This window comes from Bos indicus, chromosome 23 (assembly GCF_029378745.1).
Source record: "Bos indicus isolate NIAB-ARS_2022 breed Sahiwal x Tharparkar chromosome 23, NIAB-ARS_B.indTharparkar_mat_pri_1.0, whole genome shotgun sequence".
Classification (NCBI taxonomy): domain Eukaryota; kingdom Metazoa; phylum Chordata; class Mammalia; order Artiodactyla; family Bovidae; genus Bos; species Bos indicus.
This window is the reverse complement of record NC_091782.1, coordinates 25,619,307-25,639,575: the sequence shown is the minus strand read 5'-3', so window position 1 is coordinate 25,639,575 and position 20,269 is coordinate 25,619,307. Positions and strand designations below refer to the sequence as shown.

General features: G+C 41.8%; 1 protein-coding gene across 11 annotated transcripts in view; it reads left to right on the top strand.

The window, feature by feature from the left end:
• The window catches only part of PKHD1 (PKHD1 ciliary IPT domain containing fibrocystin/polyductin), a 443,081-nt gene that overhangs the window by 63,161 nt on the left and 359,651 nt on the right, over nucleotides 1-20,269 (top strand). For 10 of the 11 annotated variants that reach the window (XM_070778107.1, XM_070778110.1, XM_070778108.1 and 7 more), the window contains 5 exons: nucleotides 1,126-1,321; nucleotides 2,016-2,083; nucleotides 4,534-6,129; nucleotides 8,800-8,943; nucleotides 15,297-15,516. In XM_070778107.1, coding sequence (XP_070634208.1) covers nucleotides 1,126-1,321; nucleotides 2,016-2,083; nucleotides 4,534-6,129; nucleotides 8,800-8,943; nucleotides 15,297-15,516 — 2,224 coding nt within the window. The remainder of the gene's footprint in view (nucleotides 1-1,125; nucleotides 1,322-2,015; nucleotides 2,084-4,533; nucleotides 6,130-8,799; nucleotides 8,944-15,296; nucleotides 15,517-20,269) is intronic. The other variant, XM_070778111.1, reaches the window with a different exon arrangement.

Below are 20,269 nucleotides of genomic sequence, written 5' to 3'. Positions count from 1 at the left end.
ACTGGGTGATTAACTGAGAAATTGCTACAAAAGGCAAAGCTTTGGGTAAAACTGAAGTTTTTAGAATCAAATTGTAAATCCTTGACTCTCTATCAGTCCCTATTGGGATTTATCTTTCAAATTGAATTTCAGGCACCGTCTTGCCCACAGGGCCTTTCTTGATATTCAGACAGTGGCTCTGATTTGAACAATGCCATGCCTAATTTCTGCCTCTTTATGGCTTGTCTTGTTCTGAAGCTTTTTCGGCACCTATTTTTATTAACTTTGGAGGTTCTTTGAGGGCAAGGACCACATTTAACTTATTTTGTGCCTCTGTGGCATATTCTTCTTTATACTCAAGAAATATTTGAGATAAAATGAAGTGTATTCATTTTATTCATGTACAATGAACGCTCATAGTATACATGGCATTTTAGTAGCGTTGCTAATAAACTAAAAAGGCATTGAGATATTTACAAGACTGGGCTCAGGCCCTCACATTTCCATTAATCATCTCTGAGACCTAGACTTCTGAGCCTTGGTTTCCTCAAAAGCAAAATGCTGGTCCTGCTAACTGTCCGAATAATGTTATCGGGACAGTGTGAGGATCAAATGGGACAGTATAGGTGAAAGGACTCCACAATTGTGAATTGTTGTTGTTCAGTCACTCAGTTGTGTCCGACTTTTTGCAACCCCATGGACCGCAGCATGCCAGGCTTCCCTGTGAATGACTGAATGCATATATAGCATTGCTATGGGGCTCAGTGCATACTGGAGACAGAGTTTTAGATTTTCATCTTCAGAGAAGTGGAGGCTAAAAAAGAGGTCACGAGATGTTACTTCCTGGTGGTTATGCAGACCATCATAACTACTTGATTTGCCTTGACACTGAGATGAACCTAGTGCTTCTTGAGTATAATCGTTCTGACCATTTTGCTTTCTGTGCCCTTGAGGTTATAGGCTGTAGCTCCATTAAAAGAGTTGTAAGTTTCATGAAAAAAAATTAGGTTGACATTAAAACTCTTGATTAGAGTATTATGCACAGTGCTGACCACGTGTTTAATCCGGAAAGATAGTTTTAGAATTGAATACGTGACTGAAGCACTAATCCACTTCACAGGGGCTAATGGATTTTCTTCAACACAGGAGGTGAGATCCTTTCCATTGGAATGCTGCTGCCAGTGAACCACACAGATCTGGATGCTGAAGTCCGCATTGGGGACACCAGGGCTTGGGTCCTAGCGCAGACAGCTCAGGGCCTGGAGGTGGTGCTCCCCCCGCTGCCTGCCGGGCTCCATGGAATCTCAGTCTCCATCAATGGAGTCCACATTCATGCACAAGGGTGAGGTGGAGTCCTGCCATTCATTACAGCTCTCCTGATGGTCTAATGATTCAGTTGAAGAATTCTAGCTTTGAGTTAGGTCATTATTTTTTTCTTCTTCCTCTGAAGCTAAGAGATAAACTCATGAGAATCCTAAAATTTGAACAAATCTTAGAGATCCTACAGGACAGTTCACTCTCAAGTCCAATTTTTGGCTTACCTGTTGGGGAAAGGAGAACTTTCTGGAGCTAAGATGTCATGTCTCTTGGTTGGGCTGGGGTGGGGTGGGCACCTCTATGTCAGGAGAAAGAATCTGTGCTTAATAAGAGACTGATTTCACTAAGACTTTAATTAGACTGTATCTTGGTCTTTGAATAAATGCTGTCAATTACTGCACAAGCTGCTGTCGGTCCTCTTCGCCCTGAAGTCCCTCTGCCAAGCATTTCTCCGAAAGTTCCCTTGCTTCATTCAGAAAGTAGCTAAACTCAGGGAGACTGATGTGGCCACCTGATGTCCATGCAGAAAAACGTCCCCCACAGATTCTTTTCTACACTATTTCCCTCTTTCTCTGGTGGGCAGTGCTGGTCTCATATGCTTTCCATCACAGCCCCCTTTCTCTTTTCTTCTCTAACATACACATCTCTGCTGTTTTGTGCCTTCTTTTCTCTCCTCCTGACTTTCAGTTATTTCATGACCATCTCCTCATTTTGTGTAGGGTGGATCTTCACATCCAGTACATCACACAAGTCTTCAGCATCCAGCCTTGCTGTGGGTCCCTTGTGGGTGAGTGGCTCTGACCTGACTGGTTGCATTTATTCTGCAAGTCTACTCCCTGGGTATTCAGATTTCGTTCCTGGATTAATAAACTGGTGAGACCAGAGATGGGGCTTCAAGGAGAAGCCCTTTTCCCTGCCCTGGGAACTGAGTAGTGTACTTTGGAGAGTGTGAAACTCAGGATTCTTTAGCCCAGTGAGTTCAGAAAATTAAAGAATTTTTATGAAAAAGACATGTGCTTGGTTTTCTTTTTTTTTTAATGGAAAGAGGCTGAAATATCTAAAAAGTGGCCCATCTGGAGTACATATCACCAAATCACTTTGCTATATACCAAATGAGCAGAAATGAGCATAATATTGTAGATCAACTACAGTTCAATTGAAAAAAATACAGAAAACAAGTGAAGAGCTTCCCGAATTAGCCATTTCGATACTGCTTATGCAAGGAGAGGAGACATGAGTCTCTGGTGTCTTTACTTGCTCTGGGATGTGGATGAAGGACCAGAGTCAGGAGATGGATGGGAAGGAGTGGGTGGAAGGGAGGTCCAAGAGAGAGGGGATGTATTGATACGAATAGCTGATTCACTTTGTTGTTCAGCAGAAACTAACACAATAATGTGAAGCAACTATACCTCACTAATTAAAAAAAAAGAAACACAAATGCCAGTATGGGAGATGTCAGCACTGGACAAATAGAGAAATATAGAAAACTATTCATTTTCAGAAAAAAAAATGAAAGCTATGTATTTGCATGTGATAACCATTGTGACAGTGTATGAAATAGCACAGTATTCATTAGAATTTTCTTATTGAAGTATAGTTGATTTACAATGTTGTGTTAGTTTCAGGTATACAGTAAAGTGAATATATACACACATATCCATTCTTTTTTAGATTCTTTTTCCATGTAGGCCGTTACAGAGAATTGAAGTATTCCCTGCATCCTATAGTATGTACATTATCCTTTTTTGAACGTAGTATAATCCTTTTAAAAGCTGCTTTACTTTACCACTGATTTGGTGATGATAAGGGGTTTGTGGCTCCCATCCCTGTCCTGTAGGGAGGGTGTGATTGGCCCTCAACTAGAAAGTGAGACAATATGACTGTAACAGCAAAACCACAAGCATGTTTCAGTGTTTCAGTGGCTCTTGATATGTCACATACAAATACACATATGACTATACAATATATGGATTACTGAAACATTATATAGACTAATATAGAAGATAAGTAGAAGAATTCAACAAATTTAATTTTTCATCAGTGTGTAAGTTGAATATCAGTTCAGTTGCTCAGTTGTGTCCAACTCTGTGACCCCATGGACTGCAGCATGCGAGGCTTCCCTGTCCATCACAAACTCCCAGAGCTTGCTCAAACTCATGTCCATCGAGTCAATGATGCCAGCCAACCATCTCATACTCTGTCATCCCCTTCTCCTCCTGCCTTCAATCTTTCCCAGCATCAGAGTTTTTTCCAGTGAGTCAGTTCTTTGCATCAGGTGGCCAAAGTATTGGAGTTTCAGCTTCAGCATCAGTCCTTCCAATGAATATTCAGGACTGATTTCCTTTAGGATTGAGTGGTTTGATCTCCTTGCAGTCCAAGAGATTCTCAAGAATCTTCTCTAACACCACAGTTCAAAACCATCAATTCTTTGGTGCTCAGCTTTCTTTACAGTCCGATTTTCACATGCATACATGACTACTGACAAAACCATAGCTTTGACTAGACAGACCTTTGTTGGCAAAGTAATGTCTCTGCTTTTTAATATGCTGTCAGTTTGGTCATATATAGAACAATATACATATACTCTGCATAATAATACAGAGAATAATATGGAATAATAGGGCAGTTAATACAACAGATGATAAGACTGGAGAATTTGATTTTTTATTAATGTATATATTGTATATCGGAGAAGGCAATGGCAACCCACTCCAGTACTCTTGCCTGGAAAATCCCATGGACGGAGGGGCCTGGTAGGCTGCAGTCCATGGGGTCACTAAGAGTCGGACACGACTGAAGCGACTTAGCAGCAGCATGTTGTATATATGTGTATATGAATTACATATATACTCTTTCTACATAGTAATATATAGAATAATGTAGAATAGCATGTACGATAATACAGCAGATGACGAGAGCACGTCAAGAAATTTGATTTTTCATTAGTGTCGAAGTTGTCTAGGATCTATAAATATACTTGAAAACGTATTTTGTCTTAAACTTTATAAACATTCTTCTTATGGAATAATTTGTGTTGTTTTACTGCCATGTGAATTTCAGCCCATCTGACTCCTGCCAAAACAGTCATACATTTAACACTGGTGGGGTGAGGCGAAAAATTTCACTAACGCTTACCCCACCTTTCACTTAGTTGTTCTGGGGCTCACACAGCTGCTGTGAGTTCCTAGTTCTGAAATACCAGCTTCTCAGTTTTTTTTCTCAATATTTGTGCTTCAGGTGGAACCATCCTCAGCATCTCAGGAAGAGGGTTCAGCAGGGACCGAGCTTTGCTTTGGGTGCTGGTGGGCAATCGGTCCTGTGACATCGTGAACTCAACAGAGACCAGCATCTGGTGTGAGACCCCGCCGCCAGCCCCCCTGCCGCTGAGCGCCCCAGTCCCTGTGGAGGTCTGGGCTGGCAGCAAGCCCTTCCCCCACCGACCTTCGCCTCGCCTGGTGGGGAAGGGCTTCACCTTCATGTATGAAGTGGCAGCAACACCAGTGGTCACTGCCATGCGGGGAGAAGTCACGAATCACAGCCTGAGGCTCTATGTGGAGGGACAAAATCTCTTCGACTCAGTGGTCCTTCTGGGTAACTTGAGCTGTGATCTCCAGACTCCGTCTCCTGGGAGCAACTTGAGCCCGGCTGGGTGCACTTTTCCTCTTGACACTTTGGAGGCCGGCCTGTATCCTCTCCAAGTACACCAGAGGCAGATGGGGTTTGCTGACATGTCTGCGGTGCCCCAGCAGTGTGTGGTGATGCCTCAGATAACCTCCATTTTCCCAACACGCGGGTCCACTTGCGGAGGGACTGTTCTCACAGTGAGGGGCTTGGCTCTCCGCTCCAGCAGGGGGTCAGTGGAGGTTGACCTCTCGGGTCCCTTTACTTGTGTGATTTTGAGTTTGGGGGACCAGACAGTCCTCTGCCGGATTACCCCCGTGGGTGACCCCTTGCCTGGTACTTCCTTCGCCCTGAATGTCACTATCCTGGTGAATGGACTTCCCAGCATGTGTCAGGGGAATTGTACTCTTTTCTTGTGTGAAGAGACAACTCCTATCGTGGATGATTGGACCACAAACATCAGTGGGTCTCTGACCACAGTGCTGGTTAGGGGTCAGAGGTTAGGTATCACGGCTGATGAGCCAGTGGTGTTTGTGGATGATCGTCTTGCTTGCACTGTGGCTTTCCATAATGCAAGCCACGTGGCGTGCTGGATAAGTGACTTGTCCCCTGGACCTCACTACCTATCTGTTTTTCATGCAAGATATGGGTATGCCTGTTCTGGTAACTTGTCCAGACACTTCCATGTTTGGCCTCAAGTGTTTCATTATTTCCCCAAGAATTTCAGCCTCCATGGTGGAAGCCTCTTGACCTTGGAGGGCACAGCCCTGAAGGGACTGAACTCCACATTAGTCTACATTGGCCAGCAGGCCTGCCTGACCGTGAGCCTCGGCTCTGAGCTCATCCAATGTGCTGTTCCTGCAGGGAATGGCTCTGCTGCCCTGGTCATAGAGGTAGATGGACTTTCCTATCAGATGGGTGTCATTGGTTACAGCAGTGCCTTCACTCCTGAATTGCTCTCTGTTTCTCAGACTGAAGATGTCTTAACCTTTTCGGTAGCCCGGATCTCAGGAGCTGCAAATGTAGACATTTTTATTGGGATGTCCCCTTGTGTGGGTGTCTCTGGCAACCATACCCTTCTCCATTGTGTGGTCCCATCCCTTCCGACCGGGGAGTACCAAGTCAGAGGTTACGACCGCATGAGAGGGTGGGCCTCGTCCATCCTGATGTTCACTTCCAGAGTGACCATCACAGCAGTGACCGAGAATTTTGGTAAGTCGGACAGATGAGGCAGAGAGCTTTCTTTATGTAAGTGAATTAATAGCTCCTCTCACCACTCTACAAGGTAGGAAATCAGCATCAGTTTGAACAACAGAAGAAGAGAGAAGCCGGTTGGCCTCTTACAGTCCCAGCTTCCTCCTAAAACTTTGTCATGCTCCAATTATGAGGCATTTTTTTGTTGTTGTTGGGGAGATTGTGCATATTCTCTAAGTGTTTGATTGTCTTTTAATTTGATGCATTAACCCACTTTAATTTGTGTTTTAAATTAAATAATACCATTTGTAAGAGCTCATAATTTGATCATTTAAGTAGAGCATAAATGCCTTCATCTATTTTTAGACCTATTTGCCAATTTGAATTGTTTTAAACGTATTAAATATTATTAATTTTTATCATTTTGTACTATTTCACACATGAATTCATACTCCATAAATAACAGGCCAATTGTGCAGTACAGCTGCATTGGTTGAACTTTCTCTCCTTTGAGTTATACTGCAGTGTGCTTTGCCTTTTCTTACACGGAAGGTTTGGGTTTCTGTTCCCTTAATGTCTTCCTGCATTTAAGATGGGGCTTCCTAGGTGGCGCTAGTGGTGAAGACCCCACCTGCCAATGCAGGAGACATAAGAGATGTGGGTTCCATCCCTGGGTGGGGAAGATCCCCTGGAGGAGGCATGGCAACCCATTCCAGTATTTTTGTCTGGAGAACCCTATGGACAGAGGAGCCTGGTGGGTTACAGTCCATGGGGTTTTAAAGAGTCATACACAACTGAAGTGACTTAGCACATAAACACACTTCAGTTCAGTTCAGTTCAGTTGCTCAGTCATGTCTGACTCTTTGCGACCCCATGAATTGCAGCACGCCAGGCCTCCCTGTCCATCACCAACTCCCAGAGCTCACCCAAACTCACGTCCATCGAGTCGGTGATGCCATCCAGCCATCTCATCCTTCTGTCGTCCCCTTCTCCTCCTGCCCCCAATCCTTCCCAGCATCAGAGTCTTTTCCAATGAGTCAACTCTTTGCATGAGGTGGCCAAATACTGGAGTTTCAGCTTTAGCATAATTCCTTCCAAAGAACACACTTAAGATAGTTCAAATGTGATTGTAATGCAGAAAGTTTAGAAGTCATGGAGTAGGGTCTTAGACGGAAGAAGCACCAATCCATTTTTTGGAACAAATGTGTCTGTCCTCAGCTGGGTGAGATACTATAGGGATTGGGGCTTGTTTCTAAGTCTGTTACTATGTTAGCTGGGTAACTTTTTTAAGCCTCAGCATTCTTATTTGATAAAAGGTTGGGGCTGGTTTTTCCTCCCTAGTTCCCCTTTCAACTCTCTAAGAATCCATGATTTTTAGGCAAGAGGGCAGGGGTAAGAATGTACCCAGGCAAAAACTTGGTCAGGTGGCTGTGTAAGTACCACCTAGACTTGACATGAAGGTGGGAGAAGCTGGAATCTCAGCATGGCCTAGAGATTTCAACCAGCATTTTCCTTTATTGGTTCTCATACTGAAGCAAAACATATTGTCTTGACTTTACCCATTGGATAGGCATACTTCCTACATGGCCGGTAGAAGTGTAAACCAGGGCAACATTATTTTGGAGAGAAATATGGCCATATCTTTCCAAACTAAAAATTTCCTTTTCTGTTGACCTAGTAATTCCACGTCTAAGTGTTTGCATCATTTTTATTCATATAAGTGTATAGTCCATTGCAGCACTTTTAATTGCAGCAAAAGGGGAGAAATTATGGAACTATTCCTGATAGCTCAGTTGGTAAAGAATCTGCCTGCAATGCAGGAGACCCAGGTTCGATTCCTGGGTTGTGAAGATCCCCTGGAGAAGGGATAGGCCACCCACTTCAGTATTCTTGGGCTTCCCTGGGGGCTCAGCTAGTAAAGAATCCTCCTGCAATGTGGGAGGCCTGGGTTCAATCTCTGGGTTGGGAAGATCCCCTGGAGAAGGGGAAGGCTACTCACTCCAGTATTCTGGACTGGAGAATTCCATGGACTGTATAGTCCATCGGGTCACAAAGAGTCAGACAGGACTGAGTGACTTTCACTTTTACTTTCAGCAATCAACAGGAAAATTGCTCAGTAAATTAGGGCATAATCATATAATGGAATTCTAAGTGTCTATTAAAATGAAGAGCTGGATCTCTCTCTCTATATATATATAGAGAGAGAGACTTGGAAAGATGTTTATGCTGCATTTCTAATTAAAAAAACAAGTCGTAGAATGCTATGTATAGAATGATCAGTTTGTAGTAAAATAGTCTATATGCTTTAGAAAATCCTAAAGGCTTCACAAGAAACTAGATATGTCTTTTTCTGGGGAGTGAGATGAGTAGGTAAGGGAAGTTTTACTTTCATTTTGTACTCTCCTGTATAAAAAGTTTATAAACTATAAACAAGCATTATTTTCATACATAAGAATCATATGACACTTTTCATAGGTTGTTGAGTATGACGGGTTTGACAGAAAGGGCTTCAGAGCTCAGATCTTAGTGAGAGGAAACTGAAAAAATTAGGGATCTCAGGCCAATTGTGTGGACTCCATTAGGCATGGAAAGAAGGGTGGGCAGCAAGAAAGCATAGGTTTGAATTTTGAGAAAAAAAAAAAAAAGATTTGCCTCTGTGATGGTAAACTCCTCATTTTGTCTTTAAAGGCCGCCTAGGCGGGAGGCTCGTGCATGTGTTTGGAGCAGGATTTTCTCCCGGGAACATCTCAGCTGCTGTGTGTGGTGCTCCCTGCCAAGTCTTGGCTAATGCGACGGTGTCTGCCTTCAGCTGCTTGGTTCTGCCCCTCGATGGTCAGTAAAAACACCAGATTTGTTTTATAAAGAGTAGGTGTGAAATTAGCATACTTTGGTTAACTGCATCTTTTTGGTAATTCATGCTCTCAGTTCAGTTCAGTTCAGTCGCTCAGTTGGGTCCGACTCTTTGCGACCCCATGAATCACAGCACTCCAGGCCTCCCTGTCCATCACCAATATTGACTCAATTTTTCTGTTTGTTCCTATGGAAAAAGTTTTCTCTGATCCCCATGTAAAGTGATAGTTAGCACTGAAGACCGCCTATTAAGATGACTCATAATAGCTTTTTTTGTCGTATTAATAACAGCAAAAAATTTATCACATATTTTTGACAGCAGTTCTGTGATGACGGGGAAAGTGATTCTGAGTTGTGAATACTAGTTTCAATGGAAGCATAGCATCAGGGAGAAAATAGTCTCTTGGTCTCCTGAGGTGGGGCTGCTGGAAATGTCTGCCTACTGGAAGTACTAGCGAAGGGATTACATCATCCGGCTGGAAATGTCTTGCACATTAGTGTGCTCAGGTCCTGAATCTTATTATAGGCAAAAGGGTCAATGTTGACATTATCCTTTTATTCTGTAAAGTCCAGGTAATTATCTGAGCCGTAACTCAGTAAAATAACCATGATCTCTCATTGCTTTAAACTTTGTTGTAGTTTGTTGCTCTCTAGTCGCTAAGTCATGTCCAATTCTTTGCGACCCTGTGGACTGTAGCCCGCCAGCCTCCTCTGTCTGTGGGATATTCCAGGAAAGAATACTAGGATGGGCTGCTGTTTCCTTCTTCCGGTGATCTTCCCGGGATTGAACCTGCATTTCCTGCATTGGCAGGCAGATTCTTTACCCCTGAACCACCTGGGAAGCCCTTTAAGTTTTGTAAAATATGGCATGGGAAGCTATGTCTTTGTGGGGTGAGGGGGTTAGAATGCAAAGTGCAAGGCTTGATTTTCCCATGAAGCTCACAACGCATACTAACTGCCCACTGAGCTTCAGAAAAAGAATGTTTCAGGGATGAAATTGCCATTAATCACTACAGGGTCAGCTAAACCACCTGATTATCTTATTTGCATAGTCATACATCTTGTACCTGTGCACTTAAAAACCATTTACCCTCATGTTTTCTGTGTAATGCTTGAAGTTACATTCCTAATTTATGTGTTTGCAACTTGACTGTGGGTAAAAGACTTATAGTGATAAAAGCATTGCTTCATCTGAACTTGGACAAAAATTCCATGATGTATAATACTATTGTGATGGCAGTTTACACTGGATTGTCTTAGACCAGAAGGAGGAAGGAGAGGAGGGGGAAAAGTTGGGGGAGGAGAAATAACCCTTGTTTAAAATACCAGAATCTGAGGGTCTTATTATCATCATGTGTATAAGCAGAACATTATAGAAGAGAGTATTATTCTACTTAAGACTCTGCAGTAGGATATTTAGGATATGGTAGAAAATTTAAGTTAATACATCTGTTTCTCTGCTCTCACTCCTATGCAAAGAACTGTCCTGGCTTAGGGGACATGCAAAATCAATGTTTGATGAAAGAATAAATAAGGGAATTGGGAAATGGTGGAAACATAAACTGTTAGTTGCTCAGACGTGTTCCACTCATTGTGACCCCTGGACTGTAGCCTGCTAGTCTCCTCTGTCTATGGTATTCACCAGACAAGAATACTGGAGTGGATAGCCACTCCCTTCTCCAGGGGATCTTCCTGAACCAGGGATCAAACCTGGGTCTCCTACATTGCTGGAGCATTCTTTACCCTCCCAGTCACCAGGGAAGCATAGAATCAACCATTTCTAGGTCCTAATATTTTATAAATGCTGCTACAGTTGTTTTTTTTTTTTTTTTCTGAGGGAAGGTGTGGCTTTCACATATACACTGTTTAAATCAGTCAACCCCTTGCTATTGTTTCAAGACAACCAGAAGTACAAACTTAAAAACCATGAAGTCAGGGTTAGAGAATTTGTGTTTTATATTGGGAGTTTCATAACTCATAGGAGAAGAATAAAATAATTACATTTAATGAGATTTGGTTAAATTTATAAAAAGACTTCAAAATTTCTTGATATTTTGAGGAAAACGAGTGAGAAGCTGTGACTCTTACGCTTACCACTAGGTGTCAGCAAACACTCGTTGATTGTGCAAGGGCTGCTCATTTATTCCAGAGAAATGGATAATTTGACTTTTCCTTTTTCATTAAAAAATAAGTCTTTTAAAAGATGTCTAAAGATGGGGAGGAACTTGTGAAATCCTACTCCATTGGTTTTTTAATGTAAGATCCAAGATGGAAGTTGGAGATTCTATGAATCTCTGAAATTGAATAAAATATTTTATGACTATGATTATGTATTTTTTCTCCCAAGAAGTAGGTCTATAATGGACATCAAACTGTCAGAGGGATGTATCTCAGAAATTCTTAAAAACTACTAATAATTACCCTTCCTTAAGAAAGGACTGTACAGAATCAAGTTAGTTAAGAATCTGTTATACTTTAAAAGATTTTTTTAGTGGGCACTTTCACAGCAGTAACCCCCTCAAGTGGTTCCACAGTTACTCTTTCCAGAGAAATCTGCCCTTTTACCTAATGCTCCCCACTCTATTTTTTTCACCTTAATCAGTTGGAAAGCCCTTGGGAAAGCTGAATAATTTCGGTTCTTTTAACATAATGCTTCTCAACGATTTTATTATTGAGGATTATATTATTATGGATGGATTATTGAAAAAAATTATTATTACTGGAGCAGCAACAGTAGCAGCACCTGGGAGTCTGTTAGAAACGCACAACCTTGGGGACTGCTGTATCAGTAAACATTTTGGCGTTTCTCTTCTGAGACTCTAGAAATATGGAATCACTATGCTGTATCCTTGAAACTAATATAGTATTGTAAATCAACTATACCTCAATAAATTTTTTTTTTAAAGATGAAGCTTTTAAAAAAGTCCTTTTGCTGCTTTGGGGTCTTTCATCTTTACTTTGGGGCTTCTCCAGTGGCTCAGCAGTAAAGAATCTGCCCGTGATGCAGGAGATGGCAAGAGACCTGTGTTCGATCCCTGGATCGGGAAGATCCCCTGGCAGAGGGCATGGCAACCCACTCCAGAATTCTTGAGTGGAGAATCTCATGGTCAGAGGAGGCTGGCGGGTTACAGTCCATAGGGGTGCAAAGAGTTGGACACGACTGAAGAGACAGCACACACACACACATCTTCACTTTTTCCTCAAATTATACTTCTAATGAAAGGAGACTTTTACTTTTGCATATGATAGGTTGTTATAGCACCTTGTCAGTTTAACACTCTGTTTAAAATCAGCAAGATATTTGATCTTTTGGTTTCCTGCATTTATATCTTGACTTATACAATATGACTTCTTCATGGAAACTGATTTTTTCTGTGAGGTGCGAAAACCTAAAGTGATTAAGGTTGCACAGCTATTTCGTGGCAGAACCTTGAGTAAAATTGAGTAAAATTCCTGGATTCCGATCCCCAGCTCTGGGCATTTATCATAATCCACCTTGTCAATTTGCATCCACCTAATCACCCGTAATGAGTTCATTACTTTATAGGTGTTAAGCCTGTTTTTATTTGCCCTAGGGCTTACTAACTGGAAAGTTCTCATATTTCCTCTGTCCATGTGAGAGTCTTACTTTCCAGACGTTTTAACTGCTATAATTCTTTGGAAACACAGTCACAGAACCTACAATGTGTCAGGTGCTTCAGAATGTACCAGCAAAAATAGTAACTATTTTTGTGTGAATGAGTAAAGGCAAACCCTCTTGTGTACTTGCCTCATCCCTTGCTGCATGCAGTCATGTGATATGGGCAGGTGTCTTAGCTTCAAACTCATAGTCCTTGATAACACATGTTCTGTACCTGCGTGAACAGGCTAGCTCCTGAGGTAGAAGACTAGAGAAAATTTGCTTTTTTCTTTCTATTTGATTAAGGTTTTCAGGCAGAGGTGCTCCCAAACCATCTCACGTAGAGATGTGTTCGTGCTTAGTTGCTTGGTCATGTCCAGCTCTTTGCAATCCGTGGGCTCTAGCCTGCCAGGCTCCTCTGTCCATAGGATTCTCCAGGCAAGAACACTGGAGTGGCTTGTCATTTCCTACTCCAAAGAAAGTAGGAAATGGCAGACTTGTTCATCCTCCTGTTAAAGGTTATTGCCAGTCTGCCTTGGTGATGCTTTTTACATTGGGTCTCGTGACGTGGGAAGAAATGGTCTCAGGGTCAGAGAGCTTCAAATCATTGCTTTTCTTCTTTACGAAATGTTAATCGAACTCCCTGTATGAAAATCAAGAACTTCAGTTAATCAAGAGATCCCATAAAGATAATGAGAAGTCTAGCCACAAACCTGGCGAAGGTGTTAATAAGCATGTAACTTCTTTAGGATTAGCACTCAGAATATAAAATGGCACAAATCAATAAGGAAAAGATAAGCATTCCAGTAGAACAAAGAGGCGAGTGACCTACACGGGAAGTTCATAGAAGAGAAAATAGGAGTTATTACTAAATATACAAAAAGCTGTTCAACCTAAAAAATAATGATGAAAATGCAAATTAAGGTCACAATGAAATGCTTTTGTATACTCACTGGACTGACCAAAATTAAGTCTGATAATCTCAAGTGCTGGCAATTATGTGCATTACTGGGAACCCATAAAGATAGGAAAGTAAAATGGCACAAACAATTTTCTTAGAGACATATCCTCTAGAGAAAATGCATCACATATTTGTAGTGGCAAAAGCTGGGAAATTCCCCAAAGTCCATTGGTGACAGAGTAGGCAAATATATTGTAGTACTTTCACTCAAAGCAGTGTTGAAGAGCAATGAAAACATTGGAACAGCAGTTATGTGTGATAATATGGCTAAATCTTGGAAACATAATGTGGAGTGAAGAAAGCAGGTCTAAGAATATTATGCCATGTATAACTTTCTAAAGTTCAAAAGGAGGTAAAAGGCAGCCACCTTCTGTCTAGTGGCTGTTTCCGAGAATGAGGAGGAGAGTGGTAGACTTGGCCAGGAGCGCGTCGATTGGCGAGCATCGTGCCGGTGTTAGACTTTATGTTGGCTGATCCTGTGGTACATTCACATGAGTTTTTTTTACTTGGATGATTTATATTTTACAAAAACATGATTTATATCCTTCTGTATATATTATGTATATCTAATACATTTAAAAATTAATGTATTTTATTAGAGGATAATTACAATATTGTGGTGTTTTTTTTCATACACCGACATGTGTTATTTATTTTTGGGGGTATAGTTGCTTTGGGCTTCCCTGGTAGCTCAGCTGGTTAAAAAATCTGCCTGTAACGCAGGAGACTCCACTTCAATTTCTGGGTCGGGAAGATTCCCTGGAGAAGAGAGAGGCTACCCACTCCAGTATTCACGGGCTTCCCTGGTGGCTCAGATGGTAAAGAATCCACCTGCAATGTGGGAGACCTGGGTTCGATCCTGGGTAGGGAAGATCCCCTGGAGGAGGGCATGGCAACCCACTCCAGTATTCTTGCATGGGGAATCCACATGGATAGAGGAGCCCAGTGGGCTACAGTCCATGGGGTCACAAATCAGACACGACTGAGCGACTAAGCACAGCACAGCACGTACTTGCTTTACCACGCTGTGTGAGTTTCTGCTGTATAATAACATAGATCGGCTAGGCGTGTTAAGTCGCTTTAGTCATGTCTGACTTTTTGCGACTCTCTGGACATAGCCCACCAGGCTCCTCTATCCGTGGGATTTTCCAGGCAAGAATGCTGGAGTGGGTTGCTGTTTCCTACTCCAGGGGATCTTCTTTACCCAGGGATCGAACCTAAGTCTCTTATGTCTCCTGCACTGGCAGGTAGGTTCTTTACCGCTAGTGCCACCTGGGAATCAGCTATATGTGTATATATATCCCTTCCCTCTTGAACCTCCGTCCCACCGCGCCTCCTTCCCATCCCATCTATCTAGGTAATCACAGAGCACAGAACTGAGCTCCCTGTGTTATACAACAGGTTCCCACTAGCTGTCTGTTTTACACATGGTAGTGTATATATGGCAATCCTAATTGCTCAGTTCTACCCACCCTCCCCTCCCCTACCCTGATGTCCACATGTCCATTATGTCCATTTTCTACATCTGTGTCTCTATTCCTGCCCTGCTAATAGGTTCACCTGTATCATTTTTCAAGATTCCACTGATGCATTAATGTATGATGTTTGTTTTTCTGATTTTTAAGAAGAGTAAACGAGGAAGTTTATTTTCCTGTTGGTCAAAGTACAGCACATGGGCTTGGTTGATGAAACAATGTGAGGCCTTCAGTTCTCTCTGTGGTTATCACCTAAACCAGCGGTGACTGTTTCCTGCAGTGTCCTTAGCTTCCCTGTGTGACCTGAGGCCTGAGGAGGAGGACTGCGAGACCGCCAGCTGCAGCTATGTGCACTGTGATTTGATCATCACTGTGGGGACAGAGAGCCTGCCGGAATCGTGGCCTTACTTCTACATCTGTGAAGAAAGTTCCCGATGCCTCTTGGCACGAGATCATTGGACAGAGTCTATCCTTCCATCGTTCTCAGGCCTCTTCATCAGGTAACTCAGTCCTCTCCCTCCCTGACTTGGCACACAAATGCGTGGCCAGTGGATTGATGGAATCATCAGGAACTCCATGTTGGGTGGACATGGCCCTGGGGCCAATGCTGTTGTCGGAGGGACTGTTCCATTGTGGATTCCAGCCAGCCTGCATATCAAAGCGTCTCCTGTCTTTTCAAGTGTTCAAGAGAACATCTGAAAAATCTGCCCAGTAAACAGCCCGCTTTGTTCTTGCTTAGATTTTAATATTTATCTTCCGATCCGAAGCAACATCTGGTGAATGCCAATGGGGAAAAAGATTAGACATTATGAAAAACAGAAGGCTCTTTTCCCCTCTCCTTTTTCTTTTCTTTCCAAACAGATTCACAAGTATGAGAAAAAGTCGTAGAGAAATCCAGCAGATTGTACAATGTTTATTCAAAAGAAGTGGGGGTGTACAGGCAGGACTGTAGATTTTGGATTTAGAAGTTATAAGCTTATAAGGATTTGTTTTTTTTTTGAACTTAAAAAACAAATACCACAACTTTCTGGGTAAAAATCACCTTTTCTAAACAAATTTTTAAAAAAGTGTGGCCATGTCGGTTGCTCTACATGGACTTCATTTTCACAAGCAGCTCCTGTTTTATGAAGTATGATATTTTAGTGCTGAATGTGGCCCAGTGTCCTTCTTTATTTCTTATCAAGAGTGGTTACATCCAATTATTCAATGAAGGCCTATTTCCTCATTAAAAAATAAAACTAAGACCGACTACCCAGAGGAAAAACAAGAACCAGCCTTTTTCACAGCAGTTGGACTTTCTGATGTCCTGGGACAGTCCGTGTTTAGAGTGAATTTGCCACCAGGAGTTTGGATTTAGTGAGAGGAAGAAAGGGCCTCCTTAAGGTTGTTATCTGGACTAGAGGGGAAAAGCTTGCTTAGGGCTCATCAGAAATGGGGCTGCAGCTGGTGCTCAGGGAAGACTGGATCTCAGCATGCTGATGCTGGGGACCAAGTGTATGTCAGCTGGTCCTGGCTCCCCAGAATTCGATAACTTTATTTCGGTCCCTAAGCTATTCTTTGGAGTTCTTCTATGCTCTTCTCTCTAGGAGGTGGCTGAGGGCAGCTGAGCCCTGTGCTCATTCACTCAGTTGTGTCCGACTCTTTGAAATCCCATGGACTATAGTCCTTCAGCTCCTCTGTCCAAGGGATTCCCAGGCAAGAGTACTGCAATGGGTTGCCATTTTCTTATCCAGGGGATCTTCCCGACCCAGGGGTCAAACCCGTGTCTCCTACACTTGCAGGCAGGTTCTTTACCACTGAGCCTCAGACCCTACTAAAAACTATGTCCTTATCTATGAATATCATTTGCAATATACACTAATAACCTTATAATTCTTCATATTCTAATTCAGCAATTTCACTTTCAAGATTTTAAGAAAGCAGTTAGAAATATGTAATATTTATGAAAAACTATAGTCTTTGAAGTTTTAGGTATAAAAACAACAACAAAAAAGCTGAAATGAAGTAAGTGTTTATACTAAGAAACCTTGAAAAATCATGATGGATAATATTTAACCAGACAGAGAAATGCTTACAATATATTAAGGAGTGAAATGTGCAGGTTATAAAATATTGCATCAATGTAATCCTGAAAGTGTTTATAGTACCTGCGTCTGTAGGCATATATGACAAGTATTTGGGAAAAGACTAGAAGGAAGTATTCCAAAACACTGAGGGTGCCTAGCCCTATGCGGCTGGAGGACTGATCATATTTGCTTTCATCATTGAGTTTTTATGTAATTTTTTCAGTGACTATGTACTAATTTCTTAATCAGAAAACACATTATAAATTATACAAGGGGAGTTAGGAAAATCATGTGCTAAATGGCTTACCTTGTTCCTCTTAAGATTGTGAACCCATGGAACTGTTTTCCAGGATCTTTACAAGGGATCCATTTCATCAAATGGTTTACTCCTCAGCCAGCCACTACCACTATAAATTTGATGTCATTTGGCAAAGGCAGATATTCATATCTGCAGCAACAATATGCCTGATTTGTCCATCTACCCATCCATCTATCCAGTATTTATCAAATGTTTACTATGCTCTAGTTATCAGAAGCTGGTGATTCAATGATGAATAGGATGCAAAGTGCCTACTTGTAAGGGTCAGGAGGGGGCTAGGCAATAAACAAGCTGGTCATGTGTTGTGCTAAGGGCTATAGAGTGATAGAAAACAGTAAAAGCTATTTAAAAAAATTATTTTTACAACTGAAAATTTGTAATCAAATTGTATATTTGACTCACAATACTGTGTTACTTTCAGGTATACAGCAAAGTGATTCATATATATATATATATATATATATGTAATATATTCTTTTCAGATTCTTTTCTCTTTTAGATTATTTTAAGATATTGAGTAAAGTTCCCTGTGCTATACAGGAGGTCCTTGTTGGTCATCTATTTTGTATATAGTTGTGTTTATATGTTAATCCTAAACTCCTGATTTCTCTCTCTCTACCCCTCTTTCCCCTTTAGTAACAGTAAGTTCTTTTTCTATGTCTGTAGGTCTATTTCTGTTTTGTCAGTAAGTTCATTCATATCATTTTTTTTAGATTCCACATATAAGAAATATGATTATGATATTTGTCTTTTGGCTTACCTCATTTAGTATGATAATTTCTAGGTCCATCTAAGTTGTTGAAAATGGCATTATTTCATTATTTTTTATGGCTAAGTAACATCCCATTGTATGTATGTACCACATCTTCTTTATCCACTCATTTGTTGATGGATACTGAGTTTGCTTCCATGTCTTGGCTATTGTAAATAGTGCTTCAGTGAACACTGGGGAATGTGTATCTTTTAGAATTATAGTTTTTTTCCAGATATATGCTCAGGGTTGGGATCCCTGGCTTGGCTCAGAGGAGACTTTTCAGAAAAGGTGTCTGTTAAGCTGAGCTAAAGACAAGTGTCATTATGGAGAGTCAGATAGTGGGTGCAGCAAGTACAAATGACTCATCAAGTTTCATGAACTGTTAGAGGTCAGAAGGGCAGGAATAGTGTAGGAAGAAAATAAAGTGGCTAAAGATGAGCTCGGGGAGGCAGGAAGACCTTGAAGGCCATAGTAAGGAGTTTGGATTATATTCTAAGAACAGACTAAGTATCTTTCTAAAATCACACTGTCAAGCCTTGGTGGTATTGGGGCTAGAACCCAAGGCTTCTGACTAACTTAGCATGATGCTATGTTGTCAGCATCAGCAGCAAGAGGCTTGGCTGGGCTGTGTGGGTCCAGGAGATGAGACAGAAGAAGCAATTTCAGGCTAAGTGAGGGAGACAGAATGACAGCCTGTGTTTTTATTGCCTCCCCTAGAGAGCGAGTACAAGGAGATTACCTGCTTACCTTTGGGTCTGATCAGACCAACTGAAAGAGAAATAGGTCAGGACTCAGGAAACTTAGGCTCTAGAACTCTCTACCACCATGTGGACCAAATATTCTTTCCACATTCTGTCAGAATAAATATTTGTGTGCATGTGTATATGCATGCCCACTATATAATCTAGCTGTGTATTTCTCTACATATGCATATGTCTATATTTAAATCTAGCCAGTTGCATTCCTTAATTCATAGGATGATTGTGGAAGAAAACATGGCATAGTAATTATTAAGAAACTTTGAAATTTTGCAAATGTTAGTCTATTGTTGATATCCTGGTGTCTCTGCTCATCTTGATGATGGCTTTTTAATGAAAAGTATTCTAGTCAGATAATCAGAAAGGAAAAGAGAAAAGAAATAATGAGCTAAAAGTTGTGAAAAAGGCTAAGGAGCAGAAAGGGGTTTTAACTCTTTTAGAGCAAGAAGAACATGATATTTTTCACTTTATTCCTTTATTGGGAAGCACATGCAGGCACACAGAATAGGAAGCAGCCTGGAGACCCAGGACGATGGGAGGCAGAGTCAGGGGTGCTATGGTGGGCAGGCCTATGCCCGACTTCACAGAGGTGGGGAGGAGGTGGGCCCGTCCACACCACGATCACTGGTCTTTCCCAGGAAGATCAGTGGCCCCAACATGACATCTGCTTCTTCTGACATGTGTCTGAGACTGTGGGGAGCAAGCTATCTCCTCCTGGAATGGTCTGGAAAGCCATAGCAATCCTTGCTACAACATTGACAGATACCAGCAGGACCTTCTGCTGGGGGACCAGCTATTGGAGGACTTGCTGAAGGAACAGGCTTTGTTTAGTTGGTCTAGGACTCTGTCAGCCGGAGTGACCTTCTGATGGCAAGTGATACATATCATGCTTCTGGAGTCACTAGTGGAGTCACAATGGAACATTTCACAATTGTTCCATTGTGAAATGGAGCAATCCACTGGGAACTGGAGGGCATTGCTACAGGCAGGTGGAAGGAGGGCAGGGCAACTTACCCCTTTTTTACTCTGACATTTGCTTTTGAAGAAACTAGAAAGGGTAGACGAAGGCTCATTAGGAGGTAGAAGCGCATGACCAACAAAGGTTGTAAAGGAAGTTGGTTGCTTCTCCCTTGGTATCCGAGATCATCCTATACTGAGTGCAAAAACCCTGCTCATACGAGTGAAGATCCACAGGGGGAAATGAATGTGAGAGCAGGGCACAGAACAGGCAGAGGTGACAGCAAATATTCTTTCTCTTGCCTAAAAAGCAAAACAAGGGGAATTCTGGAAATGTAGAAAGCTAGGCTTGTATTATCCCTGACAAAATTCCAGAATGAATTATTAATCAGATGGTTT